Genomic DNA, 15,413 nt, shown 5'->3' with positions numbered 1-15,413 from the left:
TGTTGTCTTTAGTTTTCTATGCATCAAACAAACTTAAAAGAAATTGCACCTCTGTCTTTTTAAGAAGCTCCCACTCTTTCCGACACCCCACCTTCAGGATGTCGTCATCACACCAGTACTTCTGTGATTCTCCTAATTTAGCAACCTAAAAATCCCCCAAGGGATAATGTGAACAAGTGTGCATGAATATAGATTAAAAATAAAAAAGTACAGGAACAAATTGTAATGAAATTTTATTTTTTTTTATTGTCATATATATATATAAAAAATACAAAATACGTAAAATTCAATACAAAGTTCAAGTAAGGCTTAAAAAAGTGCTAACTCACTGCTTTTTAAACAATTAATGCTACAAAATTCAGTTCCTTATCAAATGCTACATTTCCACAAAAAACACACAGTGCTGCAGTTGGACGTTAAATGCACAGTTTAAGCTAAATGAGATGTAAAGATCCTCCGACTTCTCCTCACACTGTACTCTTGGCGTCAAAGACTATGGCGAAGCTGGTCAGCTGAGCATACTCCTTACCGCCGTCCATCCCTGCCAACGGCTTCCTGACCTCGGGTGAACCGGGCTCGTGCATGAGACTCGTCAAGGCTGAGATGGACTCCCGTTCCTTCGTTACAGAGGTTAAAAACAAAAACAGAATTTATAAGCTAAAAGTTTCAGAAAACGTTAAAAACAAATGATAGGATGTTGAAATGTACCTTGTATGGTGTCTTCTTTCTTTTACTGCAAAACCAGAAAAAGGCAACTTAGAAAAGGTTTGTTTTCATCTAGTGGCAATTATACCACACCGCCACTAGATGGCGGTGTGGTATAATTGTGAGCTCAGAATCAGAATTACTTGATGGCAGTGCATGCAACATGAATTTTAGCAGATGGAAAATTGACCCAACTCTTTGCCACTGATCTCTGAGAAGCAGCTTCCTTCGTCTTTAATCATAGCCTGGAGAAGGACCTGCACTGTCATGTTCTCCTGAGTCGGTGTGGAAGGTCAGGAGGCCTGAGGTAAACTCTAAATAACTTTTCTCTTGGGGAGTCATGTTTTGTTCTTGTTCACCGGGTGACTGACCTTCCAAAATTAGCCTGCCGGCATCATCCCACGGACAATGAGACAGCTCCAATCCAAATGTTGGAGCAGAAGTCACAAGCTTACTGAAACAAGTTGTAAATCTCTTTTATGTGGCTTTATTTTCTTAATACGAGTCTCACCAAGTATAGAAACCTCTGAAGGTAAAAGCCACAAACAGCTTTTACAACTATGACTTTAACAACTTTGGATGTCCCTCCAAAGTTGTTAAAGTTGTGACCCAACTTTTCCCAGCAGTAGCATAAAAAAAAAAAAAAATCATGTCAAGACTGATGTACAAACCGCTTGAATGACATTACCTTCTGGTAATGGACCAGAAGTAAAATGACTTTAAGCTTCCTGAAACCTAGAGCAGAAAACTAGAAAATAAATCTGTTTTTGCACTGCGCCGAACAATTTCTACCTGCCTAGAGCAAGCGGGGACTGCGGTGGCAGAGGCACCTGTCTGCTTCTGCCACAGCTTTCCTGTTTGTGAATAACTACACTGGAGTGGTTGGCTGGTGAGTTGGGTTAACGATCCACACATCCTGTTTGTCTCACGTTGTACTGAAAGTACTGTGTTGGCAGCGCTGCCCTCATTTGAGCGTCACCTGCCGAGCCTCCGCCTGCGGGACTCACCAGCATACGCAGAGGATGACGGTGAAGACGATAAGGATCGCCGAGGCTGAAGAGATGCAGATCAGGACTATCAGCACTGCAACACAGAACCACGGCTATCAGACATCTCAACAAGGCCTAAAACACTTAACACACGCCAGCATCCAGATAGCATAAGGGGTTCTTGACTAAATGTGTTCGGGAGCACCAACACTTACTGAGCTGCTCGCTCTCTCTCAGGACTTCCACTTGAAAGCTGACAGACGCTGTGTGATGATAAAAAGAAGCAAAGCAGGTGTACAGGCCTTTATTCTGCCCCGAAGGGTCAGGCTGAAGGATCACTGCAGCCCCGTCCAGTTGAACAATTGAGCCATCACTCCTAAAACACAAACAAGGCTAAAATTTAGGCTCAAACATTTGCTAAGCACCTCTTATTGAATCGTTTTCAATGGCTAACAAAAGAGCTAGCAGAGAAGCAGCTCTCTTTGTCACTTAGGGGGGAACAAAAAACACCTGAGAAACTAGGTTTTTTTTTTTTCATCTGTTATTTGTTTTTCTTCCTTTGACCTTGAGCCTACAACAAGAGAGAGTAAACAGTTGTGTACCATTGTATTATGTTGAAATGCTATGTAGCTAGTTAGCAAAATACTCCATAGCAACATAGCTTATCTGGGCACCAGATTGTATGCATGCTCCAGTGGTAAATGCATAATTAGGTGAAGGTAGAGGTATTTTCATATGTCTTACAACAACATTGAGGAAAAAGTTGAACACACAAAGGTATGATTACCCATCCGTCATCACCATGGTGAAGGCTACCAAGAGGTCAATTTGAGCTTGTGTATGTCTATTGTCAATTGATAGCGACAATATAAGTCTTTTTAAAATCATTGTTTTTATCTTGGGAATTTCACCCACGTTTTTTTGTACAATGGTTGATTGTTGCAATGACAGTAAAGATTCTATTCTGTCCTGATTTAGGTAGCAAGTGTTTACTGAGGTGGTACTTCTGAGTACGTTTAAGATCCTCTGCAGCAAAGGGATAAACCACCTTCGACAATCAAGGCTGTAATCCGGCACGTTTCCTTCAACTCCAAGCAGCACTTTCTGGTTGGGTCGATTCTCATAGACGGACACTCTGTACACAACAGGCTGATCGACGTAGCGGCTCCGCAGGGTGCTCGTGCTGTTCAGGACTTTTACAGAGGAGATATCTGCAGAAACATGAGATGAACATCAAGCATCTTAAGAAAAATCTGTGCATTTGTGTTCTTATGACCCTCAGTCGCACTCACAGTATTTAGGGATGCGAATAGTCGTACTTTGTGTGACCCCGTTGTCCGATTGGTACACACAGGTCAGGTTGTGGCCCTCGTGAAGGACCAGAGGAAACTGATAAGTCAGCTTTATGTGTCCTTTTTGTCTTGTGTGCCGTATTGTTTCACCTGTGGCTTTTTTAGGAAGGGCCCATGCAAGGCTTGAGCCAACACAATCCCCTTTGCAGTCGCACACTGCCAGCCAGTGAAGGGAGTCTTGCTGTCTCACCACAGACGCACTGAGCCGAGGGGGTTCTGAAAAAGAAAAGAGCGGTGGCAGGAAGGAGGTGAGCAGTAGTTTTGGGGCTTTATTTGTCAAGGGGGAAAAAAAATCATCTGAGGAAAAAGTTGACATACTTTGCAGCGGAATGCGTATTGTTCTTTCTTCTGGACTCTCCAAACTTGCATGTTTCACGGTGCAAGTAAAATTCTGACCGGCATAAAGAGAGGTCAGAAAAAACACAGAGCTCCAGGTCGATACCAAACCCTCGGCCTGAAGTTCAGTTTCTGTTGAATAACTGATGATGTCGTTTTTGTTTCCCGTGTGCCAGGCTACAGCTGCAGCAGAGGCAACACTGACAACAGAGCAGTTCATCTTTGAGTATTTCTGACCACTTTCCCACTCAGAGCTGAGGCTGACGGTGATGTTTGGTCGAGCTGCGTGGGAAAAAAAAAAAGAAGTTAAAAACAGGAAATGAGGTGTTTCCTCTGAGTAATTGATAGAATCCATGGTGCGACTGTGCAGCCAAATATGTGCTAAGTTGTATATTGACTGATTTGTAGAACATACCGCAAAGTGGGAGTGTTACACTTCTGTTCTGTGCTTCCTTAAATGCAGGGTGATTTATCACACACAACGCTGTGAGCTCCTGAGGCAAGCATGCAGGAAGGAGCAAAACAGAGTGGGTCCCGTTATAAAAAGTGGAATTGGACCAAAAGTCTTTAGAATCAGCCTCTGGTAGAATCCAAGAAACGTTGGCTGCAGGAACGGCACCGGCCGCTGCGCACTCAATCATCCTGAATCCACCTCCACTACGTGAATCGACCCTGATTGTGGGAGAAACTGAAAGAAAGAATGTGGCGAGAGAGGCTCCACATCAAAATTTCTTGAGCAATACCATGAAGGTATATTGAAGAAAACCATTTGAAGTCAAATGAATCTTCTTTTCTTTTTTTTTTTTTTTACCCACCCAGCAGTGGAGGTTGAGCTTTAACTGTGAGGTTAAACTGCAGCGTTGCTTTAAGGTGGAGGTAGGAGCAGTTGCATTCATACAGACCAGCATGCTGATGCTTCACCAGACTTTGAATTGTGAGGTTTCTACCAACCAGCTCCACGTCTTCAGGCAAGGGTCCATCATCTCTACAGGGCAAATACACAAAGACAAAAACAATGAAGCCAAGGTGTCAATAGCCGAGAAAGTACCCCTGGGTCAGGACATCTTTGTTTGATCACATTAGGTTCATTGGCAGAGCTGCTGCTGCTACTCTCTGTTTTTACCATTGAGAGTACTACAGGTCATGTATTTCTGTGTTTAGCTTTCCTGCTCCTGAGCCAAAGCCTTTGAGTTCTCGTCCGTATTCACTACCTGCTATTAGGTACACTTTGCTTGTTCCGGGTTGGTCCACATTGTGTCTTCAGAGCTCCCTCAATTGTTCTTGGCTAGATCTGGTGACTTCAGAGGCTGTTGATGTACAGCAAGCCCATTCATGGCATGGTTACATTGTCCTGCAAAAGTAGCCGCCCGAAGTTGGCCACAAAAGCATGGCTATGTTCAGCGGCAGTACAAATACAAACAATCCTCAGCAGGTTGTAAGTGGCCCAAGGTACGACGGATAAAATCCAAATTAGGGTGGCTGCTTGTTTTCTTGTTTATGCCAGATTGTGACCGTACTATCTGACATTAAAATTCATTGGACCAGGAAATGATTTTTCTGTCCATTGTCCAATACGGGTAAGCATGCGAACTGTGGTCTCTGAAACACTTCTAATAAATTTTGGTCCACATTGACATGAGAGCATCACGCAAGATACTTTTTCACTACATCCCAAAGAAGTCCTGTTGAATAATGGATTGCATTGGAATTCATTGAATTGATTTGTAGGGATATGCAGTTGTTGCACTTTTGCCTTGTAGCAAGAAGGTCCTGGGTTCAAATCCAGGCTGGGGTCTTTCTGCGTGGAGTTTGCATGTTCTCACTGTGCATGCGTGGGTTCTCTCTGGGTACTCCCATTTCCCACAGTCCCAATAAACGATTGTTGGGTTAATCGGCCTCTCCAAATGACCCTTTAGAATGAATATGTGCATGAATTTTGTCCTGTGTGTTTCTCTGTTGCCCTGTGATGGACTGATAATCTGTCCATTAAGTATCCTGCCTTTCTACTGGAGATAGGCACCAACCCACAACCCCCAATTATTTATTGGGTAAATAACTGGATCAGATAATGGATAAATAACTGGATCTAAATTAAACCCGTTTGCCTTGTAAAATGGACTGACATCAATGGAACTAAATAAATAAATTGGGCTGAACACACTGTTCAGTGTGTTCAGCCCAATTTTGTTGCATTTTCTTTGCTGTATTTGTTAATTTTGCGTTCAGTTGATTGTGTATATTTAAATTATGCACTATAGTTATTGTAAATTCTTCTTTTTTTTTTCTTCTTGGTTATCTTTTAGGATGTCGTGAGAAATCGAGTAAACAATGAAATGAGTTTTAAAAAAACACCAGAATCTGGTTCCTACTGTCTGTCACTTGTGGTTTGATGCCACCAAATGTTTCACCACATCCTCTCCAGCATGTCTAGGTTGTTTCTGTTCAGGTGTGTGTATATGGAAAATATTAGTCAGTTATGCGACTTTTACCTGAAATCCAATATTTAATCACCACATTGAAATTAAAATCTGTTACAGATATAATAAATTACAGGAAAAAAAACCCACCTTTCTAGAGTTTAATATTGTAACAAAATTAGACAAATTTAGAATTTTTTTAAAAAGGTACTCTATGATGCATTAATAGAAATTCAGGGTTTGTAAATAAAGGCAAATGCTAAAAACACCACTACAAACTCTCATACACTGACCTCTGTTTGCTTGCGTCTAATTAACAAGCTGCTAGATCATTATATTGCTACAGTTTAACCTGAAGCTTACGCTGTATCATGAAATTTATGAAGCACCTCCGTATCACCAAATACCTCTTACTTTTTACAGATAATGCTGTAGCGTGGCACATTCCCTGTGACCTCCAGGCTGATAACAACGCCGTCGTCTCCCTCGTGAAGCTCTAAATATTCAGCCGCTTTCAAGTCTTCACCGCTGCTGCTTCTCAAAAGCTGAACTCCAGACAAGTCTGCAGATACAACAAAAGCGTTTTTCATTTCTGCTTCCCCACATTAGAAACAAAGCTTTCCTGATTCTGAGACTCTATACTTACACAAAGTGGGCAGGGTGACGCCTCTCGCCTCAGGGTGTGAGAACTTTGGGTGTTTAAACACACAGGTGACGTTGCGGCCCTGGTGCGCCGCCACAGGGAGCCGGACGGAGAGACTTCTCCCCTCTGAATTCTCGCCGTTCTCTCTTCGCACCTCTTCGTTCCCGTCCAAAGCCAGGGAAATGTCAGCGTCGGGTCTCCCTCCGGAAGAAACGCAAGAGACCACCCAGAAATCGTTTCCTCCTTCTTGTACCATCTCTGCTTTAATCGTCACGTTTGGCCTCGCTGAGAAGCAGGAAGACAAAGAAGAAGAAAAAAGGGAAGAACGAGTTATTCTTTCTCCAAGGGTTCATGTTTTCTCCAGCAAATTAAAAAGTCAGAAAGGCTCTGTGATGTTTTTGTTGAATAGGAAGTTAGCGGCCCGGATGAGCAGCGAGTTAAGCAAACATGGGCCGAAAATGGAGTGGGACCGAGCGGGTCCTGTTTGTGTTTTAGAGCAGACTTATGGGCTTATCACCTGTCCCATCTGCTGTCTTAAAGCTGCAGCTGAGCGCAGATGTCTGAAGCAGCTGCTGTCCAACCAAAGCAAAGCAGAACCACAGGTTTTAATACCAGGAAATCACCAGGGCTGCAGTCTGTCATCAAACGTACTAAAAGTCGCTTCACGCAACACGCCGACATCCCTAACGAGCAGCAAAGGTGAGAAAACACTTCGTAATAGCTCAGGTGTTTGGGAGTTAACTCACTTCAGATCGAAAAGCGTTCCATCCGTTAACACCTCCACCAAGCTACGTGTGATTTAACCACAGCAGTCAGAAAATGACCTCAGCACAAGTGTAAATTTATGGTAGACAAATGAGCTGCGTGGCCGGGCCAGCGCTTACCGTACGGCGCGCCACATCGACAGTCGCTGGAGCAATTTGGACGTACTGCATGGCTTAAAGCGTGGACTGAAAAGCCTCTATGCAAAACCCAATGTGCCGAGGAAAACAAACACTGTATATGACCCTGAACACACCATCGCATGGGAACATGAGTGGGGCTAAACACGGAGAAATCTTGAAAGAAGGAACTCCTGTCCTGTCACTCCGTCTTTAGGAAGTCATTTTCTATTAGCCCTTTGAAAACGTTTTTACCAGAATTGCACTGAGAAGTAGCTCCTATAATGAGCTCAGTTAATGTGCAGTTCCATCAGGTGTTTGCTAATTGTTGTTGGCTAGTCTGAAGGAGCTGAGTGGGGGAATTGCAGGAGAGTGCTGCTTGTGAGACGGATGCTAGGAAACTCCGAGGAGGAGCTTCGTCATTGAAGGCGGAGCTTGGTCCCACCAGGCGTTTGCACAGCCGAATGCTTGCATGGGAGATTAATGACAACGACACTGAGCACACAGCCAGAACTACAATGAAACGGTTTAGATTAGGGGTCTGCAGCCTTTACAATCCAAAGAGCCATTTTTGCTCAAATAAAACTTGTTGAGGGGCGTGAATGTTATACGAGTAAAAAAAAAAAGAAAGAAAAGAAAAGAGACAAATCGTTGTTTTGACAAATAACTTTAACAAACAACTATAATAGGAGCTTTTTGTCATTTGTAAAGAATCACCATTTTATTTCTATTTTGTGGTTTTAGAGTAAAGAAAAGACATTTTACCATGGGATTTTTTTTTATAACATTGTGGGTAAAAACACTTTAATTTCTAATTTAATTATTAAAAATATAGTTCTAAAAAATATTACTGGTACTTTTAGTGATGTTCCATTGAGAAAATCTAGTTTAAGTACTGCATGAAAAACAAAACAAACAAAAAAAACCTGCTAAAACTGCTTTTGTTATTGGATCTATATTTAAAAACGTTTTTTTTTTTGTCTGCATGGTGGAATAGTTGGTAGAACTGTTGCCTTGTGGCAAGAAGGTCCTGGGTTGAAATCCCAGTCTGGGGTCTTACTGCTATTTGGAAAAGATATTTGTCTATTTGGAAAAAGATTTTAAAAAACAGATAAACATCACTTTGAGAAAGTGCAATTTGAGAAGTTCTAAAACCTTTTAAGGGAAGCGAATAGTTTTGTGTTTTCATATTGAACAGCAAGGTCGCAGTTGGTTAAGTCGCAGTTTTCAGCTGCAATAGAAAAAAATGGGCAGGGCATCTGTTTATCGTTTCAATGTGATGTAAAATTACAGTGGTACAGATGCACATAACTTCCTTTTGTGTGTGTGTGAAGCGCAACTGTTTGTGAGATTACCACCAGCTTTGAGGACTCAAATATTTGACATTTTTGAGGGTTAGCAATACAGCTGTGCACAACAGAGCATGCCTTTAATCAGGCGTAACTTCCATGTTTTCTTCCTCTGATCTCTTTGTAATGGCTGCGAGAAGGTCTCACTTCCTATTTCGGCGAGGGCTGCTTTGGTGAAAATCACTGGTCGCCTAATGCCACATATTGCACCTTTCAAGCAGGCCCTCAGAATAAACATAAACATGATGATGGGCGTAAATAGGGCCAAGACGCCCTGAAGCAGCTTTGTCTTTTGCACCTTCACTATTTAATTTATGACTTAATGTTTTTAAATATAGAGCTAATAACAAATAGCTTTTTTCCCCCCTCAACAGATTAACACTAAAAGTACCACTGCTATTTTTCTAGAACTATTTTTCCTCACATCATTAAAAATTATTTTCACAAAAATAATCAAACATCTTTAATGTTGATGTTTCTAGATTTGTTCTAAAACCCTCCATAAGGAGACTATACCAGGAAAGATGATTGCTAAAGAAGCTGATTGCTCACTGGCATGTTCATGGGAAGTTGAGTGGAAGGAAAACGTGAGTTAGAACAAGGTGCACCGGCAACTGGGACAGCAGCAACCTTGAGATGATTGTGGAGTAAAATCCTGACCCATTCTTTACCCATTACCTCAGACCATCACTGTAAACATATTTGCTGGATCTAACAGCTCAAATTGATCCCAGCTATTGTAATAAATAAGCAAAACATATTTCCACACAGCTCAACAGGTGTTCTTGAACGCTTCTGATTTGCAGGCACCCTCCACGTTCTGCTCTAAATCGGTCACCAAAGCTCTGCACTGCACTATATCATTGTTTTTAAAGCAACTTTCCTGCTTTTTATCCTGTTCCCTTTGCTCAAATTCAGTGAAATACTGCAATCCCACATGAATGCGCCGCAGTGCGCTGCGTGATTTATGGTCTGTCAGTGTGTATGCGGAGCAGAGTGAAAGGGAACAGCAGGAGAAAGTTAAAGTGTTGTAAGCTGCTGAGTCATGATGCTTGATTGCAAACTTGTGATGCAACGCCTCGCGGCCACCGAGCTGCGAGGACGCAAATGTCGCTGACGAGGCGCGCGGCTTACCGTATGTTTCCACCCTCGCCGTGCTGCGTTCGGGGTTTGGGAGGGTCTCGTGTTTGACCACACAGGTCACACTCTGCTCGTCCTGGAGGCGGGTGGGGAAGCGGAGGACGCTGCTCAGCGTGGAGGTGCCGTTCGAGTGAGCCGCTTCGCGTTCGTTCACGGCGAAGGGGAAGTCTGAAGGAGGACGGCCACCAACCAGCCAGCTGATGCGGGGCGTTGGCCTGCCGCCAACAGCAGAGCACGACACCGACTGGTAGTGAGTGTCATTTATGGTCTCCGAGCTCACCGCCATCTGTACCTCAGGTTTAGCTGCGGGTATTTAGAGCAGGTTTAGCTTTAAAGCTACAGTAACTTTTACACTTTTTTTTTTTTTTTTTACATATTAGTTAAAACTGATGTCCTGTCATAACAGTATGGTATGAAACAGATAATCTGACTGAAACAGGGAAAAAAAAAGAGAAGCTTCTCCACCTGCTACCAGCCTTAATATATCCACCGCTCCCGATTCAAAGCGGTGAAATTGTATACCGAGCGCGCGCCCGGTATTCAGAGCTTGAAGCAGCCAGCCTTCACATGCCTCGTGTCTTTTCTCTGTCACTTACTTTCTAATTACCATTTCAAATAAAAGTCCCTAGAGTCGAAAAATTATATTTAAAAAACCCACAAAAAAAAACCCTAAATGCACAGTCCTGCTCAAAAACATCCAATCAGCTAGTAGGAAGGTCTTAGCGCTGTCAGTCAAGCTAATGTATGTGCTGCTAAATGTGCTAATGGCAGAGAAACATCTTATACAGCTCCCTGGGACTGTAGAAAATTATAAAGAAACAAATAAATGCACCAGTCCTGGTCAAAAGCAACCAATCAAAGCCAGAAGGGAAGTCTTAGCGCTGTCAATTGAGCTTGTGTACGTGCTGCTGAATGTTCTAATGGCAGAGAAAAAAGCCTATGGGCTGTGTTCCTATGGAGCTTGTGGCGACAATCACTGTCTCTCCACCAGTCAAGCAAATGGCGAAATTTATGCACGTGAAATTCTGAGCCTGAACACGCGGACTAGCGACACAACAGAATAAAGTTGACAACGCTAAGACCCTCCTCCGGGCTCTGATTGGCTGTTTCTGACAGAGCAGCGTGTTTGTTCATGTGACAGCAGAACCATAGGGAGAAGGCAGAGAAGCTTGAGTTTTTTCCACAGATTATCAGTATTATATACAGATTACTGTCAGAACATAATAGTAATCATTTTAGCAAACATGTAAAACATATTTTATAAAAGTTACATACTGCAGCTTTAGAAGATGCTTCTTAAAGTTGGTCTCATTAAGGATTTTCTTCCACTTACCAAGCACAGTTACAAAGATGACGGAAAATGAATTCTCCTCCTCTTCCTCAAAATCACAAATGTACTCTCCTTCTGCTTCCACGCTGGAGACCCTCATCCTGACCGTGAGGTTGGTGAGAGAGGCCGGTTCCGAGAAGTCATCTCGGGTAAACGGCTTCTCATTTGGTCGAGAAAATCCGGCCAGTCGCTTGAATTTACTCAGAGAGTTGAGCTTGCGCTTCCACTCGGCTTTCTGGATCCGACCCGCACCCAGATATTCACATCTCAGGTAGACGTCCTCCCCCAGGACTCCAGTGACATTGTGAGCAATGACAGTAGCTGGTTCTTCACCTGAACCTGAGACACAACGGAGCAACATGATCAGTCATAAGGAGAGGTCAGAAGTTCACGTGAACACACCTAGAAAAGCAGAACTGTTGTTCTGATGAACTGAGGTTCACTTTGGCCCATGTAAGGCCTTTCAGATGTCTGTTTGATTCTCAGCAATGAAACTGCAATAGATGAGTCACACTGCTCATATTAAAGAGGTCTTTCATTGTTTTGTCGTGATTAAAACGTTCCAAATTGCATGTCAATAAAAACGACAATACGAGGGCAGAAGGTAGCGATTTTGGTATGAACAAAGAAATATTTTCTTCATACATCATCTTAGCTTAATGTTGGTAACTGCCGAATACTATGGAAATTCAAATTCCCAATGAAAATATTCAGACGTTTTTTAAAGTTTGGCAAAAAAGTGACATCTGGTGACAAAATTGTAAACTGCAACAAGCTACACTTCAAGCTAGATTGTACGTTCTGTGATCCTGCAGTGGAATAGTCATGCCATGTGGTCTAAAGGGCCCCCACGTACTCGGACGTGTTTCACTACACTGAGGTCCTTTGCGCAGACCCAATGCACACCTACGCGCAGAAGTACATTTTTACAGCCACGTGTACCTATTCTGTGTCACCCGGTACATCGAACAGTGTTCACATCAAACTGTTTTGTAGGCGACACAGAACTGACGAGGTCGAAAGTTGGCACAACCAGTTGCAAGGATGCGCATCAGCTAGACAGTCACCTTGTGCTGCACTAACAGGTGTGCAGCCTCTGCCCTGCTGGAGAAGAAATGGAGTTAGGCACCCAACCAGCTCATCAACACTGGATTGTGGCAAATGTAGGAATTTGTCACAAGAAATGTAGGCAACTGGTAAGCGCCGCAGACAGTCCTCACAGAATACAATACATCCTGAAGCGGTGGTGAATGCTGCTGAAACTACCACCATCCATCAGCCAGTGCAACAGGTGGTTACCATGGAGACTGAAAAGCAGTGAACAAACCTTATGACTGATTTGAGAGTCAAACTGATCTCTTAGGATGCTCTTCCACCAAAAAGGTTATTCAGCTACATGAAGTAAAAGTCAACTTCACCTATATTCTCTGGATGAAATAAATATAATTCAATTTCATTGTTTCTTTTTGATACGTGGATATATCATGACCATAAATCCTCCATCGATAGGTCTAAAAAGGTCTTCATGCAATACCAAAGGTTTGGTGTGGACTTTAAAAATCCTCTGTCCGTGTGACTGGAAAATTAAATAAAGAAATTAAAGTTTTTCTGCTTACAAACACCAAAACCTGACTGTCACTGGAAAAACCCCAACATGTTTCTTTCCTCTCCTGCAGACCAGTGATGAGTGTCATGTCAATACCCCAACAGAAATGCATCCAGCGTGTGAAGATGATCAAAGTACTATTAATATCTGCTCTAAGTTGGCTGGCAGTTCTTTCTCCAGCTGGCTGAGAGTCTGTAGAAGTTCAACTTGTGTCTGTCAACACTCAAAGAGGCTGCAGACAAGAAATTGACTTTGTTGCACTCCGCGTTTGATGAATGCCGCCTGGTCTTTGCGGTGTGTATGTAACCGAGGAGTCCATTAAGTTAATGAAAACAATTCAGAAGTTATGATGTATCCAGACAACAGACATGTCTTTTCCTGCACAAATCAGCCACAATTTAGGGGACGTTTCAAAGGAAAGACCCCTTAAAAGACACTTAAGAGTGTTTCCTGCATAGCTAACTCGGTTCACTTCTCCACTTCCTCTGCCGACTTCATCAAAGGTGCTCTTAAGGACACCGTTTATTTGACCCGTCAGCAGAAGCCAAGAGCTTCTTCTCTGGGTTTATATTCACATTGAGGACAATGGCGACAGCTCGGTGCTGCACAGTGTCACGGCAAACCCAAAGAACTCATCCAGCTCTTTTGCAACTGAAATGCAGCTGAGCTCACTGTATATCACAGCAAATGGAAACAATGTGGAGGGCTTCCAAAGCCTTTGAGACGGGGAAAAAATAAATAAATACGCTCCATCACTTCAGTAACGCCTTCTGGGTCCATTTGCCCTTGCAGGTTATTGCCAAAATAAATGTCAGCCAAGAATGGGAAAGCTGCGCCTTGAGGACACAAACAAGGTAATAACTGAGAAAAAGAGAGAGAGAAAAAAAACATGCATTCATTTAGTGCATCATATTTCTTAAAGCCCGGGGGGTTATTTCTTTTTCTCACAAATTCAACAGTGACAATTCACAGCAAGTCTTCGTCCTGCAGGCTGGGGATGTGGTAAACAAATAAAGTCCTTCAGCGTAGGCATACAGAGCTCTTCCTCACGATTAAAACTTTCATCTCAGAAACTTTGTGACTTTGCAGAAGCCAAAAAAAAAAACAAAAAAAAACAACACATGCCTATGGTCTCAGGTCGTAGAGGGTTTTCCCCTTACGCCGAGAAAAACGCACCTTAACACTCCTCATATATTAGTTTTAATAGGCTGTAAAGAAATTACTGAGGTTTTTAGGTGAAACAGCTGATCAATAACAATAAACTTCCCCACCCCCCTCGCTGGCAGAGTGACAATGCAGGCATGCCATCAGGAAAATATGGCAGAAATAGTTCCATGCACAGTTAATCATTTGATTTTTATAGGCTGCATGCCTTTATAATTTAACTGATCATTTTGGAAAAGTCAAAGCAGCCCCAGAATATAAATCCCACAGGTTAAATAAGACCTGAAGGTCCAGTAAAATAAGCCCATAAACACCCGACGGCCACAGATGGGCTGTAACCCTGCAGACTTACCCTGAATTTCCAAGGAATGTGCAACATTTTGGACGAGAGCCAGAATCAACAGCAATGAGCATCCCATGATGGTGTCATTTAACAACCCAGAGTTAGATGCACCAACTGTGTAGGAGGCACAGGGTGTATTTAAAGTGTGTGTTTCTGTGGTTCATGGTTATAGGTGCACACCCTTTACAGCTGATACCAAAGTGTGTGCGTGGTTCATTTACCCAACCACATGGGGTGTATGTGCACAGATATACACACACAAACAGCTGTGTGTAGAGCAACTTCTCCTTTTTTTTTGTTGTTTTCCTTTCTTAAACAGTGCTTCAGCAAAGCTTTGCATGTCTCATGATTTTTTACGTCTCAGATGCCCAGTGTGTGTTTTTTATTTTTTAGCACGTCTATTTGCAGGATGCGTCTGCTGGGAAGGGAAGGGGGTAAAGCTCTTTTATCATTCATACCATCCCGTCCCTGTGGGGTAACCTCAGAGTCGGCCAGTCTGACTGCTTCTGCTTATGCCCGAGCACTGGGGGGAAATCACTCACTCCGGGTCATTGTTTTATGACATAATGTTTCCTTAATTCACTCTGGATGCCGCTTCTCTTTCAGACAGATTATTTGCTTGAGTTGTCGCCGTTTTATGGAGAGCATGCAATATGGATGAGCGAGGCAGCCACGCGTTGTGCAGTGCAAAGTTTTAGACCGTGTCATCTTTTCAGCTTTAGTGTTGAGTCATTCAAACCGCTACGGTGAATGTGATGACCCAATATGTATATATAAAAAAAAAAATGCTGCCATCACATTTTTTATTGTGCGGTTTGTAACGGTTTTTTGAATGATCTCTTCTGAAACCAGCAGGCACAGCGAGAAAACTTGCAGCATGTGCAACTGGGTTTTACAAAAAAGGAAATACTACAACTTACACACTTGCAGCGCACACACGTTCGCAACGAGATGAGTTTCCATGACTTCAGAGAGCATCGCATTCAGTCGAGTCTGTTAGTGTAGTGCATTTCTGCAACAAGGCAGTTCAAAGTGCTTTACACCATAAAAACACAATACAGTAACCAATTATGAGACGAGCAATAAACATTACATTTTGCCAAATGCCATCATCAAGCAAATACACAAATAGATTGATCAATGTTCCAGTTAGTAAGA

The 15,413-nt window shown here is 42.7% G+C and overlaps 1 protein-coding gene across 1 annotated transcript; it reads right to left on the bottom strand.

Annotated features, from left to right (window-relative positions):
• Nucleotides 1–218: 218 nt before the first annotated feature.
• Nucleotides 219–14,404, bottom strand: LOC116707860 (uncharacterized). Its single transcript, XM_032545521.1, has 14 exons — nt 14,265–14,404; nt 11,146–11,481; nt 9,807–10,115; nt 6,446–6,727; nt 6,214–6,361; nt 4,198–4,367; nt 3,798–4,070; nt 3,365–3,664; nt 2,987–3,262; nt 2,743–2,905; nt 1,910–2,070; nt 1,713–1,788; nt 709–733; nt 219–617 (listed from the first exon to the last, which is right to left on the bottom strand). Exons 1-14 carry the CDS (start codon nt 14,329–14,331, stop codon nt 468–470), a joined length of 2,736 nt encoding a protein of 911 aa, XP_032401412.1. The 5' UTR covers nt 14,332–14,404; the 3' UTR covers nt 219–467.
• Nucleotides 14,405–15,413: the final 1,009 nt, after the last annotated feature.

Source organism: Xiphophorus hellerii, chromosome 18 (assembly GCF_003331165.1).
Source record: "Xiphophorus hellerii strain 12219 chromosome 18, Xiphophorus_hellerii-4.1, whole genome shotgun sequence".
Classification (NCBI taxonomy): Eukaryota; Metazoa; Chordata; class Actinopteri; order Cyprinodontiformes; family Poeciliidae; genus Xiphophorus; species Xiphophorus hellerii.
Note: the sequence above shows the minus strand (reverse complement) of the source record. Positions and strands in the feature narration are given on the sequence as shown.

Bases quoted from the DNA above. Each gene is read 5' to 3' on its own strand.
- LOC116707860 (XM_032545521.1), bottom strand. From the start codon at position 14,331: ATGGGATGCTCATTGCTGTTGATTCTGGCTCTCGTCCAAAATGTTGCA. The intron at 6,362-6,445 runs GTAAGTATAGAG...TTGTATCTGCAG, and splicing joins CGTCACCCTGCCCACTTTGT to ACTTGTCTGGAGTTCAGCTT. The intron at 2,906-2,986 runs GTGAGTGCGACT...ATGTTTCTGCAG, and splicing joins TATTCGCATCCCTAAATACT to ATATCTCCTCTGTAAAAGTC.